We start from the raw sequence: 15448 nt of genomic DNA on the forward strand, positions 1-15448 counted from the left end.
GTACATGCATACCTTGTACATGTATACCTTGTACATGTATACCTTGTACATGTATACCTTGTACATGCATACCTTGTACATGTATACCTTGTACATGTATACCTTGTACATGTATACCTTGTACATGTATACCTTGTACATGCATACCTTGTACATGTATACCTTGTACATGTATACATTGTACATGTATACCTTGTACATGTATACCCTGTACATGTATACCTTGTACATGTATACCCTGTACATGCATATCTTGTTTATGTATACCTTGTACATGTATACCCTGTACATGTATACCTTGTACATGTATACCTTGTACATGTATACCTTGTACATGTATACCCTGTACATGTATACCTTGTACATGTATACCTTGTACATGTATACCTTGTACATGTATACCCTGTACATGTATACCTTGTACATGTATACCTTGTACATGTATACCTTGTACATGTATACCTTGTACATGTATACCTTGTACATGTATACTTTCTATATAGTAGTATGTCATTGATGTCAACTATGGTCTGTATACCTTGTACATGCATACCTTGTACATGTATACCTTGTACATGTATACCTTGTACATGTATACCTTGTACATGTATACCCTGTACATGTATACCTTGTACATGTATACCCTGTACATGCATATCTTGTTTATGTATACCTTGTACATGTATACCCTGTACATGTATACCTTGTACATGTACACCTTGTACATGTATACCTTGTACATGTATACCCTGTACATGTATACCTTGTACATGTATACCTTGTACATGTGTACCTTGTACATGTATACCTTGTACATGTATACCCTGTACATGTATACCTTGTACATGTATACCTTGTACCTGTGTACCTTGTACATGTATACCTTGTGCATGTATACCCTGTACATGTATACCTTGTACCTGTTTACCTTGTACATGTATACCTTGTACATGTATACCTTGTACATATATACCTTGTACATGTATACCTTGTACATGTATACCTTGTACATGTATACCTTGTACATGTATACCTTGTACATGTATACCTTGTACATGCATATCTTGTTCATGTATACCTTGTACATGTATACCCTGTACATGTATACCTTGTGCATGTATACCTTGTACATGTATACCTTGTACATGTATACCTTGTACATGTATACCTTGTACATGTATACCCTGTACATGTATACCTTGTACATGTATACCTTGTACATATATACCTTGTACATGTATACCTTGTACATGTATACCTTGTACATGTATACCTTGTACATGTATACCTGTACATGTATACCTTGTACATGTATACCTTGTACATATATACCTTGTACATGTATACCTTGTACATATACCTTGTACATGTATATACCCTTGTACATGTATACCTTGTACATGTATACCATGTATACCTTGTACCTTGTACATGTATACCTTGTACATGTATACCCTGTACATGCATACCCTGTACATGTATACCTTGTACATGTATACCTTTTATATGTATACCTTGTACATGTATACCTTGTACATGTATACCCTGTACATGTATACCTTGTACATGTATACCTTGTACATGTATACCTTGTACATGTATACCTTGTACATGTATACCCTGTACATGTATACCTTGTACATGTATACCTTGTACCTGTGTACCTTGTACATGTATACCTTGTACATGTATACCCTGTACATGTATACCTTGTACCTGTTTACCTTGTACATGTATACCCTGTACATGTATACCTTGTACATGTATACCTTGTACATGTATACCTTGTACATGTATACCCTGTATGTGTATACCTTGTACCTGTATACCTTGTACATGTATACCTTGTACATGTATACCTTGTACATGTATAACTTGTACATGTATACTTTGTACATGTATACCTTGTACATGTATACCTTGTACCTGTATACCTTGTACATGTATACCTTGTACCTGTATACCTTGTACATGTATACCTTGTATATGTATACCTTGTACATGTATGCCTTGTATATGTATACCTTTTACATGTATACCTTGTTCCTGTATACCTTGTACATGTATTCATTGTACATGTATACCTTGTACATGTATACATTGTACATGTATACCTTGAACATGTATACCTTGTAATGTATACCTTGTACATGTATACCTTGTACATGTATATATTGTACAAGTATACCTTGTACATGTATACCTTGTACATGTATACCTTGTACATGTATACCTTGTACATGTATACCTTGTATATGTATACATTGTACAAGTATACCTTGTACATGTATACCTTGTACATGTATACCTTGTACATGTATACCTTGTACATGTATACATTGTACAAGTATACCTTGTACATGTATACCTTGTACATGTATACCTTGTACATGTATACCTTGTACATGTATACATTGTACAAGTATACCTTGTACATGTATACCTTGTACATGTATACCTTGTACATGTATACATTGTACATGTATACCTTGTACATGTATACCTTGTACATGTATACCTTGTACATGTATACCTTGTACATGTATACCTTGTACATGTATACATTGTACAAGTATACCTTGTACATGTATACCTTGTACATGTATACCTTGTACATGTATACCTTGTACATGTATACCTTGTACATGTATACCTTGTACATGTATACCTTGTACATGTATACATTGTACAAGTATACATTGTACAAGTATACCTTGTACATGTATACCTTGTACATGTATACCTTGTACATGTATACCTTGTACATGTATAATACCTTGTACATGTATACCTTGTACATGTATACATTGTACATGTATACCTTGTACATGTATACCTTGTACATGTATACCTTTTACATGTATACCTTGTACATGTATACCTGTACATATATACCTTGTACATGTATACCTTGTACATGTATACATGTATACATTGTACATGTATACATGTATACCTTGTTGTACACATGTATACCTTGTACATGTATACCTTGTACATGTATACATGTATACATTGTACATGTATACCTTATACATGTACACCTTGCACATGCATACCTTGTACATGTACATGTATACCTTGTACATGTATACCTTGTACATGTATACCTTGTACATGTATACCTTGTACATGTATACCTTGTACATGTATACATTGTACAAGTATACCTTGTACATGTATACCTTGTATATGTATACCTTGTACATGTATACCTTGTACATGTATACCTTTGTACATTGTACAAGTATATACATGTATACCTTGTACATGTATACCTTGTACATGTATACCTTGTACATGTATACATTGTACAAGTATACCTTGTACATGTATACCTTGTATATGTATACCTTGTACATGTATACCTTGTACATGTATACCTTGTGCATTTATACATTGTACAAGTATACCTTGTACATGTATACCTTGTACATGTATACCTTGTACATGTATACATTGTACAAGTATACCTTGTACATGTATGCCTTGTTCACGCATACCTTGTACATGTATACCTTGTACATGTATACATTGTACAAGTATACCTTGTACATGTATACCTTGTACATGTATACATTGTACAAGTATACCTTGTACATGTATACCTTGTACATGTATACATTGTACATGTATACCTTGTACATGTATACATTGTACATGTATACCTTGTACATGTATACCTTGTACAATGTATACCTTGTACATATACTTGTAGAAATATGTCCTCTGAGGAACGAACCCTCAAGACGAACCCGGGTTCGTTATGGAACCTTCATTCTGAACCTTCACGATAAGAAAAAAAAAAGCTCTTGATTTGGAGCCTCCCTCTTCTTCCTCGGAACGAACCTATTACCTCCCATCCCCCAGACACTACATAACCCCCTACGGGCTTAGTGCTTCCTCGTGGAAGATAAAATACGGAATGGAACAAGGTGTCGATTCGGCGTCGACCAATGAGAGGAATCAATTTGCCAGCTGCGCGGTGATAGGTGGAAGAATTTTGTAAGCGGCGTTGTGATTGGCGGAGACGCCAGGGAGCCGAAGCAGCTTCAGAGTGTAAACAAAGAGGAAAGAGGACATTTTCCTCGATATTTTTGGCTTATTTGATGGCCATATTGGCGCCAGGTCATGGGAGATGTGACCAGAAGTGTGTCACGAGAGGTCACAGGTGTGTTAGTGTGGAGATGTGACCTGTGTTATGTAGGAGACCTTGTGTGTGACCTGTGTTGTGTAGACCTCGTGTGTGACCTGTGTTGTGTAGACCTTGTGTGACCTGTGTTGTGTAGACCTCGTGTGTGACCTGTGTTGTGTAGACCTCGTGTGTGACCTGTGTTGTGTAGACCTTGTGTGTGACCTGTGTTGTGTAGACCTTGTGTGTGACCTGTGTTGTGTAGACCTTGTGTGACCTGTGTTGTGTAGACCTCGTGTGTGACCTGTGTTGTGTAGACCTCGTGTGTGACCTGTGTTGTGTAGACCTTGTGTGACCTGTGTTGTGTAGACCTCGTGTGTGACCTGTGTTGTGTAGACATCGTGTGTGACCTGTGTTGTGTAGACCTCGTGTGTGACCTGTGTTGTGTAGACCTTGTGTGGACCTTGTGTGTGACCTGTGTTGTGTAGACCTCGTGTGTGACCTGTGTTGTGTAGACCTTGTGTGTGACCTGTGTTGTGTAGACCTTGTGTGTGACCTGTGTTGTGTAGACCTCGTGTGTGACTTGTGTTGTGTAGACCTCGTGTGTGACCTGTGTTGTGTAGACCTTGTGTGTGACCTGTGTTGTGTAGACCTCGTGTGTGACCTGTGTTGTGTAGACCTCGTGTGTGACCTGTGTTGTGTAGACCTCGTGTGTGACCTGTGTTGTGTAGACCTCGTGTGTGACCTGTGTTGTGTAGACCTCGTGTGTGACCTGTGTTGTGTAGACCTCGTGTGTGACCTGTGTTGTGTAGACCTTGTTTGACCTGTGTTGTGTAGACCTTGTGTGACCTGTGTTGTGTAGACCTTGTGTGTGACCTGTGTTGTGTAGACCTCGTGTGTGACCTGTGTTGTGTAGACCTTGTGTGACCTGTGTTGTGTAGACCTTGTGTGACCTGTGTTGTGTAGACCTTGTGTGTGACCTGTGTTGTGTAGACCTCGTGTGTGACCTGTGTTGTGTAGACCTTGTGTGACCTGTGTTGTGTATACCTTGTGTGTGACCTGTGTTGGTGGGACTTGTGTGACCTGTGTTGGTGTGACTTGTGTGTGACCTGTGTTGCGTGACCTGTGTGTGACCTGTGTTGTGTGACCTGTGTGTGACCTGTGTTGGTGGGACTTGTGTGTGACCTGTGTTGGTGTGACTTGTGTGTGACCTGTGTTGGTGGGACTTGTGTGTGACCTGTGTTGGTGGGACTTGTGTGTGACCTGTGTTGGTGGGACTTGTGTGTGACCTGTGTTGGTGGGACTTGTGTGACCTGTGTTGGTGTGACTTGTGTGTGACCTGTGTTGTGTAGACCTTGTGTGTGACCTGTGTTGTGTAGACCTTGTGTGACCTGTGTTGTGTAGACCTTGTGTGTGACCTGTGTTGTGTACTTGACCACATCTGGACCAACACCATATCCCCTTTAAAATCAGGCATAATTACAGATAATACCACAGACCACTACCCTACTTTCCTCATAACAACTCGTGGTAAAATACCCCAAGACACTACTAAAGTCACCTTCAGACTTCACAATGAGGCAGCCATTATTAACTTCACAACAGCAGTAACAAACATTGACTGGCACACTGAGCTAGAAATCTATACAGATATTGACGAATGTTTTAATAATTTTCTAAAAAAAGACCCAATACCTTTATAACAAGCACTGCCCTAAAAAAACTAAACAGATGACAGCTAAGAGACTGAACAGTCCCTGGCTAACACCCAGCATTCTCAAATCCATAAATACAAAACACCGATATGAAAAACAGTACAGAATGGGTCACATAACCAGAGACCAAACAAAACGTTACTCGTCAGTCCTAACCAGCCTGATAAGAAGGGCAAAAAAACTGTATTATGAGAACAGATTATCCAACTTACGAGGTGATATAAAAAAGACCTGGAAGACCCTATCAGAAATTCTGGGAACAAAAAAGATATCACGAAATAGCGAAATAAAATTAGCAAAATCAGATGAACCCCAACTCCCACCAACAGAAACAGCAAACAGACTCAATGATTTCTTCTCCACTATAGGTCAAAACCTTGCCAATAATATCCCAAGCTCAGATACCCCACCAAATGACTACCTCACTGGCAACTACCCGAACACACTGTTCCTAGCTCCGACTAACCCATACGAAGTCTCCCTTATTATCAACGCACTGAAAAACAAGGCAGGAGATTTAAATACCTTACCACCCTTTATATACAAAAAAGCGTCACAAGTACTATCACCAATCATTGCAACACTCTTTAACAAATCCATTGAATCCTCCACCTTCCCTACAGTTCTCAAAATAGCAAGGGTCACCCCGATCCATAAAGGAGGAGACCAAACAGAGTTGAATAACTATAGGCCAATATCCAATTTACACCCTCTCTCAAAAATCTTCGAAAAATTAATTCATAAACGAATCTACTCCTGCCTCATCTCCCAAAACATTCTCAACCCCTGCCAATTTGGATTCAGGCCTAGTAAAAATACTAATGATGCTATTATACACCTGCTAGAACATATATACACTGCAATAGAGAAAAAAGAAGTCCCACTGGGGATCTTCATTGACTTGTGTAAAGCTTTTGATACAGTTGACCATGACTTGCTCCATGTAAAATTGTCACACTATGGTATAAGAGGGCACTCCATCAACTACCTCAAGTCTTACCTCAACAACAGAAGCCAATATGTGTACGCAAATGGGGCAAGCTCTTCTGCACAACCAATTACAGTTGGTGTCCCACAGGGAAGTGTCCTTGGCCCTCTTCTCTTTCTCCTATACATAAATGACCTTCCAAATGCTTCGCAATTACTCAAACCCACACTATTTGCAGATGACACAACATACGTCTTCTCTCACCCGAGCCCAGTCACGCTAGCCAATACTGTAAATACCGAATTACAGAAAATATCTACCTGGATGAGGACTAACAAACTTACACTAAACATTGACAAAACCTACTTCATTCAGTTTGGTAACAGAGCTACAGATGTACCTCTTAACATAATGATAAACGGATCACCTATCACAAAACTAACAGAGGGAAAATTCTTAGGAATCCACCTCGATAATAGACTCAAATTTCATACACATATACAACAAATTTCTAAGAAAATTTCCAAGACTGTAGGCATACTATCGAAGATACGGTACTATGTTCCACAGTCAGCCCTCCTGGCCCTATATCACTCTCTTATTTACCCCTATCTCACCTATGGAATTTGTGCATGGGGCTCAACAACAATTAACCATCTCAGACCACTAATTACCCAACAAAAGGCTGCAGTTAGAATGATAACAAATTCTCACTACAGGCAGCACACTCCACCAATATTCAATACACTAAACCTACTCACCATACAAAACATCCATACTTATTACTGCACCTATTACATACATAGAACACTTAACTCTGATATTAACCCTCCCCTCAAACATCTTGCCAACCTCAACAGAACACATGACCATAACACAAGGCACAGATCACTCTTTGATGTTCCTCGTGTCCATCTCACACTATGCAAAAACTCAATGCACATAAAAGGCCCTAAAATCTGGAATTCATTACCTGTAAATATAAAAGAAACACTACCTGTTTATAAATTCAAGTCTCTTCTCAAAGATCACTTACTCACTCAAAACCAAATAAATACTGAATAACTGAACCTTATAAATTGTATATCCTAAATGTTACTCACAATTATATCACATAAATGTTAAACCTAGGACCCAATCTAACTTTGTTAATTTTAAAATACACTACCTAACAGAATACTCCATTCTACTGAATGTACAACAATGCATGCAACCATATGACCTGTCTTTGTAATACTTATTTGTATTTTATAGTTATCTGTTTACAATAATGTTTTATCACTGATTTCATCATTGCTTAGTTAATCTTAAGTTAATTTTAAGCCAGCCCGTAATGCTATGCATATAAGTGGCTTTGGCATACTGCTCTTCCCTGTATTTTTTGCACCTCTGTATGTATGCTTAAATTACTAAATAAATAAATAAAAAAAATAGACCTTGTGTGTGACCTGTGTTGTGTAGACCTTATGTGACCTGTGTTTTGTAGACCTTGTGTGTGACCTGTGTTGTGTAGACCTTGTGTGACCTGTGTTGTGTAGACCTTGTGTGTGACCTGTGTTGTGTAGACCTTGTGTGTGACCTGTGTTGTGTAGACCTTGTGTGACCTGTGTTGTGTAGACCTCGTGTGTGACCTGTGTTGTGTAGACCTGTGTGACCTGTGTAGACCTTGTGTGACCTGCATAGACCTTGTGTGACCTGTGTAGGAGACCTTGTGTGTGACCTGTGTAGACCTTGTGTATGACCTGTGTTGTGTAAACCTTGTGTGTGACCTGTGTTGTGTAGACCTGTGTAGACCTTGTGTGACCTGTGTAGACCTTGTGTGACCTGTGTAGGAGACCTTGTGTGTGACCTGTGTTGTGTAGACCTTGTGTGACCTGTGTTGTGTAGACCTTGTGTGACCTGTGTTGTGTAGACCTTGTGTGTGACCTGTGTTGTGTAGACCTTGTGTGTGACCTGTGTTGTGTAGACCTTGTGTGACCTGTGTTGTGTAGACCTCGTGTGTGACCTGTGTTGTGTAGACCTGTGTGACCTGTGTAGACCTTGTGTGACCTGTGTAGACCTTGTGTGACCTGTGTAGGAGACCTTGTGTGTGACCTGTGTAGACCTTGTGTGTGACCTGTGTAGACCTTGTGTGTGACCTGTGTTGTGTAGACCTTGTGTGTGACCTGTGTTGTGTAGACCTGTGTAGACCTTGTGTGACCTGTGTAGACCTTGTGTGACCTGTGTAGGAGACCTTGTGTGTGACCTGTGTTGTGTAGGAGACCTTGTGTGACCTGTGTTGTGTAGGAGACCTTGTGTGTGACCTCTGTTATTTAGGAGACCTTGTGTACTCGCCTATTTGTACTCACCTATTTGTGGTTGCAGGGGTTGAGTCACAGCTCCTGGCCCTGCCTCTTCGCTGATTGCTACTAGGTCATCTCTCTCCCTGCTCCATGAGCTTTATTATACCTCGCCTTAAAACTATGTATGGTTCCCGCCTCCACTATGTCACTTTCTAGGCTATTCCACGACCTGACTACTCTATGACTGAAAAAATACTTCCTAACATCCCTTTGATTCATCTGAGTCTTCAACTTCCAATTGTGACCTCTTGTGTCTGTGTCCCTTCTCTGGAACATCCCGTCTTTGTCCACCTTGTCTATTCCGCGCAGTATTTTATATGTCGTTATCATGTCTCCCCTGACTCTCCTGTCCTCCAGTGTCGTCAGGCCGATTTCCCTCAACCTTTCTTCGTAGGACAATCCCCGTAGCTCTGGGTCTAGTTATGTTGCAAACCTTCGCACTTTCTCTAATTTCTTGACGTGCTTGACTAGGTGTGGGTTCCAAACTGGTGCTGCATACTCCAGTATGGGCCTGACGTAAATTCTATACAGAGTCTTGAACGAATCCTTACTGAGGTATCGGAACGCTATTCGTAGGTTTGCCAGGCGCCCGTATGCTGCAGCAGTTATCTGATTGATGTGCGCCTCAGGAGATATGCTCGGTGTTATACTCCCCCCCCAGATCTTTTTCCTTAAGTGAGGTTTGCAGTCTTTGGCCATCTAAACTATATTGTGTCTGCGGTCTTCTTTGCCCTTCCCCAATCTTCATGACTTTGCATTTGGCAGGGTTAAATTCAAGGAGCCAGTTGCTGGACCAGGCTTGTAGCCTGTCCAGGTCTCTTTGTAGTCCTGCCTGATCCTTATCCAATTTGATTCTTCTCATTAACTTCGCATCATCTGCAAACAAGGACACTTCTGAGTCTATCCGTTCCGTTATGTCGTTCACATATACCAAGAACAGCACAGGTCCTTGGACTGACCCCTGTGGAACCCCGCTTGTCACAGGCGCCCACTCTGACACCTCGTCGCATACCATGACTCGTTGTTGCCTCCCTGTAAGTATTCTCTGATCCATTGCAGTGCCTTTCCTGTTAAGTGTGCCTGATCCTCTAGCTTTTGCAGTAACCTCTTGTGAGGAACTGTGTCGAAGGCCTTCTTGCAGTCCAAAAAATATGCAGTCGATCCACCCCTCTCTCTCTTGTCTTACTTCTGTCACCTTGTCATAAAACTCTAGTAGGTTTGTGACACAGGATTTTCCTTCCCTGAAACCGTGCTGGTTGTCAATTATACACTTGTTTCTTTCCAGGTGCTCCACCACTCTCCTCCTGATCTTCTCCATGACCTAGCATACTATACACGTTAGTGATACAGGTCTGTAGTTTAGTGCCTCATGTCTGTCTTCCTTTTTAAAAATTGGGACTACATTTGCCATCTTCCATACCTCAGGGAGTTGCCCAGTTTTAAGGACCCACGGAGAGATGTTGTCTGGTCCCACCGCCTTTGAGGTGTCAAGTTCGCATAGCAGCTTCTTCACCTCCTCCTTCGTTATATGTACCTCATCCAGCACTTGCTGGTGTAACCCCCTGTTCTGATTTCCTGGAGTCCTACTGGTTTCCACTGTAAATACCTCTTTAAATCTCGTGTTGAGCTCCTGACATATCTCTCGGTTGTTTCTTGTGAATTCCCCATCACCCTTCCTCAGTCTGATTACCTGGTCCTTGACTGTTGTTTTCCTCCTGATGTGGCTGTACAACAGCTTTGGGTCAGTCTTAACTTTCGATGCTATGTCATTTTCATATTGCCGCTGAGCCTCCCTTCTTATCTGTGCATATTCGTTTCTGGCTCTTCGGCTAATCTCTTTATTTTCCTGAGTTCTCTGTCTTCTGTACCTTTTCCATTCTCTAGTACATTTAGTTTTTGCCTCCCTACACCTTTGGGTGAACCAAGGACTCGTTCTGTTCTTCCCATTATTTCTGTTTCCCTTGGGAACAAACCTCTCCTCTGCCTCCTTGCATTTTGTTGCTACATAGTCCATCATTTCTTGTACTGGTTTTCCTGTCAGTTCCCTCTCCCACTGAATGTCTTGCAGGAAGTCCCTCAAGCCTGAGTAGTTCCCCCTTGTGTAGTTTGGTTTTTCCCACCCTATTCCTGCTACTCTCTCCACTTGGAGTTCAACTATGTAGTCGAAGCACAGAACCACATGATCACTAGCTCCCAGGGGCCTTTCATACATGATACCCTCGATGTCCGAACTACTCAAGGTGAATACAAGGTCCAGTCTTGCTGGTTCATCCTCTCCTCTCTCTCTGGTAGTGTCTCTAACATGTTGATGCATGAGGTTTTCCAGTACCACATCCATCATCTTGGCTCTCCATGTTTTGGGACCCCCATGGGGCTCCAGGTTTTCCCAGTCAATCTCCTTGTGTGTGACCTGTGTTGTGTAGGAGACCTTGTGTGTGACCTGTGTTGTGCAGGAGACCTTGTGTATGACCTGTGTTGTGTAGGAGACCTTGTGTGTGACCTGTGTTGTGCAGGAGACCTTGTGTATGACCTGTGTTATGTAGGAGACCTTGTGTGTGACCTGTGTTGTGCAGGAGACCTTGTGTATGACCTGTGTTGTGTAGGAGACCTTGTGTATGATGTGTGTTATGTAGGAGACCTTGTGTGTGACCTTTGTTATATAGGAGACCTTGTGTGTGACCTTTGTGGTGTAGGAGACCTTGTGTATGACCTGTGTTATGTAGGAGACCTTGTGTGTGACCTTTATGTAGGAGACCTTGTGTGTGACCCTTGTGGTGTAGGAGACCTTGTGTGTGACCTGTGTTATGTAGGAGACCTTGTGTGTGACCTTTATGTAGGAGACCTTGTGTGTGACCCTTGTGGTGTAGGAGACCTTGTGTGTGACCTGTGTTGTGTAGGAGACCTTGTGTGTGACCTTTGTGGTGTAGGAGACCTTGTGTATGACCTGTGTTATGTAGGAGACCTTGTGTGTGACCTTAATGTAGGAGACCTTGTGTGTGACCCTTGTGGTGTAGGAGACCTTGTGTGTGACCTTTGTGGTGTAGGAGACCTTGTGTATGACCTGTGTTATGTAGGAGACCTTGTGTGTGACCCTTGTGGTGTAGGAGACCTTGTGTGTGACCTGTGTGGTGTAGGAGATCTTGTGTTTATGTATTCTGTAATGTCTCTGCTCTTCTGGCAAGATTGTGATCGAACAAATAATGGTGGAAGTGTTTCTTCTTTTTTTTCAGATGCCCGATGTGTTAAGAAAATTAAGAAAAAAATTATTTGCTAATACTGTTTGGTTTTTAAAGTATTTAATATTTGTTTGTTGTTATTTTAGAATATAGTTAGCAAGAATCCAAAATGGCGCCGAAAACGGCAGCTGAAAGATCAAAAATTTACCGAAATCGGAAAAAAGCTCCGAGTGATAAGTTCAAGAAGAAAGTGGAAAGAATTAGAAGATTTAGCACCTGTGTCGCGGGAACGAAGAAAGTGAAACACCGAGAGAAACTGACTCTTAGAGGGAGAGAAACTTGTGCAAAACTTGAAGCTGCGGGTGTTAAAGCTGAGGCTTCACGTGTCAAAGCTTTAGCTGCACATGTCAAGCCTGAAGCTGCACGTGTCAAACCTGAAGCTGCACGTGTCAAGGCTCAAGCTGTACATGTGAAACCTGCAGCTGCGCGTGTCAAAGCTGAAGCTGCGCGTGTCAAAACTAAAGCTGCGGCTGTCAAACCTAAAGCTGCACGTGTCAAACCTGAAGCTGCGCGTGTCAAAACTGAAGCTGCGCGTGTCAAAACTAAAGCTGCGTGTGTCAAACCTAAAGCTGCACGTGTCAAACCTGAAGCTGCGCGTGTCAAAACTGAAGCTGCGCGTGTCAAAACTGAAGCTGCGCGTGTCAAAACTAAAGCTGTGCGTGTCAAAACTAAAGCTGCGGCTGTCAAAACTGAAGCTGCGCGTGTCAAAACTAAAGCTGCGCGTGTCAAACCTGAAACTGCGCGTGTCAAACCTGAAGCTGCGCGTGTCAAAACTAAAGCTGCGAGTGTCAAACCTGAAGCTGCGCGTGTCAAAACTAAAGCTGCGAGTGTCAAACCTGAAGCTGTGCATGTCAAAGCTAAAGCTGGGTTATTCCTTCCCAACAAAGCAGAAGGAAAAACTGGATCAAGCTCTGGGAACCCAGCACTACAGCCTCAAGGTGAGTACATTGCACCCAGCTTTGAAGCTTGCAACCTGGCAGTACAGTGGACCCCCGGTTAATGATATTTTTTCACTCCAGAAGTATGTTCAGGTGCCAATACTGACCGAATTTGTTCCCATAAGGAATATTGTGAAGTAGATTAGTCCATTTCAGACCCCCAAACATACACGTACAAACGCACTTACATAAATACACTTACATAATTGGTCGCATTCGGAGGTGATCGTTATGCGGGGGTCCACTGTATTGCAATGAAAATTGATTTTGTTGGAAATAAAGCTTTTAAGTTCCAAGAGAAAGTTCTAGGCCAGCCATCATGCCTATGATCCAGCTTTATCACATTGTCCTATGTACTCACCTATTTGTGGTTGCAGGGGTTGAGTCACAGCTCCTTGCCCTGATCAGATGAATGATGTTAACCAATACAGTGAATGTTTTATGCAGATTTTGGATAATAATAATAATAATAATAATAATAATAATAATAATAATAATATCTTTATTTACTACAAGTACAGTGGACCCCCGGTATTTGATATTAATCCGTTCCTGAGAGCTCATTGAATACCAAAAATATCGAAAAGCGAATCAATTTTCCTCATAAGAAATAATGGAAATCAAATTAATCCGTGCAAGACACCCAAAAGTATGAAAAAAAAAAATTTACTACATGAAATACAGTGGACCCTCGATTAACACTTAATCTGTTCCTGAGAGCTCATCGTTAGTCAAAATTATCGTTAGTCAAGTTAATTTTCCCCATAAGAAATAATGGAAATCAAATTAATCCGTGCAAGACACCCAAAAGTATGAAAAAAAAAATTTTACTACATGAAATACAGTGGACCCTCGACTAACACTTAATCTGTTCCTGAGAGCTCATCGTTAGTCAAAATTATCGTTAGTCAAGTTAATTTTCCCCATAAGAAATAATGGAAATCAAATTAATCCGTGCAAGACACCCAAAAGTATGAAAAAAAAAAATTTACTACATGAAATACAGTGGACCCTCGACTAACACTTAATCTGTTCCTGAGAGCTCATCGTTAGTCAAAATTATCGTTAGTCAAGTTAATTTTCCCCATAAGAAATAATGGAAATCAAATTAATCCGTGCAGGACACCCCAAAGTATGAAAAAAAAATTGTTTTTACCACATGAAATATTAATTTTATTACACACAAACTGAAGAAGACATGCACAGTTACATGACACTTACCTTTATTAAAGATCTGGTGATGATTGATGGGATGGGAGGAGGGGAGAGTGTGGATGGTGTTAATGTTTAGAAGGGGAATCCCCTTCCATTAGGACTTGTGATAATATGAAATGTTCCGATTGTATGTTTGGATGGGACCGTGGTGGCTGGCTGGCTTGTAAACACTGGCACCCACGGGACAAGTGAGGCGCGCTCGTGCCAAAGTGGACGCGTCTCGAACGGTACAAATAGCGTTGGTCGGGTTTTTTAGCGCTAGTCGAGGCAAAATTTTTGCGTTAAAATGTATCGCCAGTCAGATTTAACGTTAGACGATGCCAACGTTGGTCAAAGGTCCACTGTATTAAGTTTAATGCAATAGAATAATTACAATAACAACAATAACAATAGAATAATTGACACTTACCTTTAATGAAGATCTGGTGATGATTGATGGGATGGGAGGAGGGGAGAGGTGTTAGTGTTTAGAAGGGGAATCCCCTTCCATTAGGACTTGAGGTAGCAAGTCCTTTTCCGGGGTTACTTACCTTCTTCTTTTAATGCCACTAGGACCAGCTTGAGAGTCACTGGACTTCTGTCGCACAACATATCTGTCCATAGAGGCCTGTACCTCTCGTTCCTTTATCCTAAAGTGTTTCACAACATTGTCAGTGTAATAGTCACCAGCACGGCTTGCAATAGCTGTGTGAGGGTGATTTTCATCAAAAAAGGTTTGCACTTTAAGCCACATTGCACACATTTCCTTAATCTTTGAAGTAGGCAACTTCTTCAATTTCTCTCTCCCCTCCTCTGAAGCAGTTTCCTCAGGTCTGGCCTCTTGCTGTTGAAGATGATCTAGCAGCTCATCAGTGGTTAGTTCGTCATTGTCCTCCTCCACCAACTCTTCCACATCCTCCCCACTAACCTCCAACCCCAAGGACTTCCCCAATGCCACAATTG

General features: G+C 41.3%; 1 protein-coding gene across 9 annotated transcripts in view; it reads left to right on the forward strand.

The window, feature by feature from the left end:
- The first annotated feature begins 3747 nt into the window (after positions 1-3747).
- Positions 3748-15448, forward strand: part of LOC128702545 (microtubule-associated protein futsch) — a 170259-nt gene continuing 158558 nt past the window's right edge. For 2 of the 9 annotated variants that reach the window (XM_070105277.1, XM_070105280.1), the window contains exons 1-2: positions 3751-4171; positions 12440-13291. In XM_070105277.1, coding sequence (XP_069961378.1) covers positions 12463-13291 — 829 coding nt within the window. In that variant the 5' untranslated portion in view covers positions 3751-4171; positions 12440-12462. Of the gene's footprint in view, positions 4172-12347; positions 13292-15448 lie in introns of all 9 variants that reach the window. The other 7 variants (XM_070105282.1, XM_070105281.1, XM_070105278.1 and 4 more) reach the window with 7 other exon arrangements.

The sequence above is a fragment of the Cherax quadricarinatus genome, chromosome 98, assembly GCF_038502225.1.
Source record: "Cherax quadricarinatus isolate ZL_2023a chromosome 98, ASM3850222v1, whole genome shotgun sequence".
Classification (NCBI taxonomy): Eukaryota; Metazoa; Arthropoda; class Malacostraca; order Decapoda; family Parastacidae; genus Cherax; species Cherax quadricarinatus.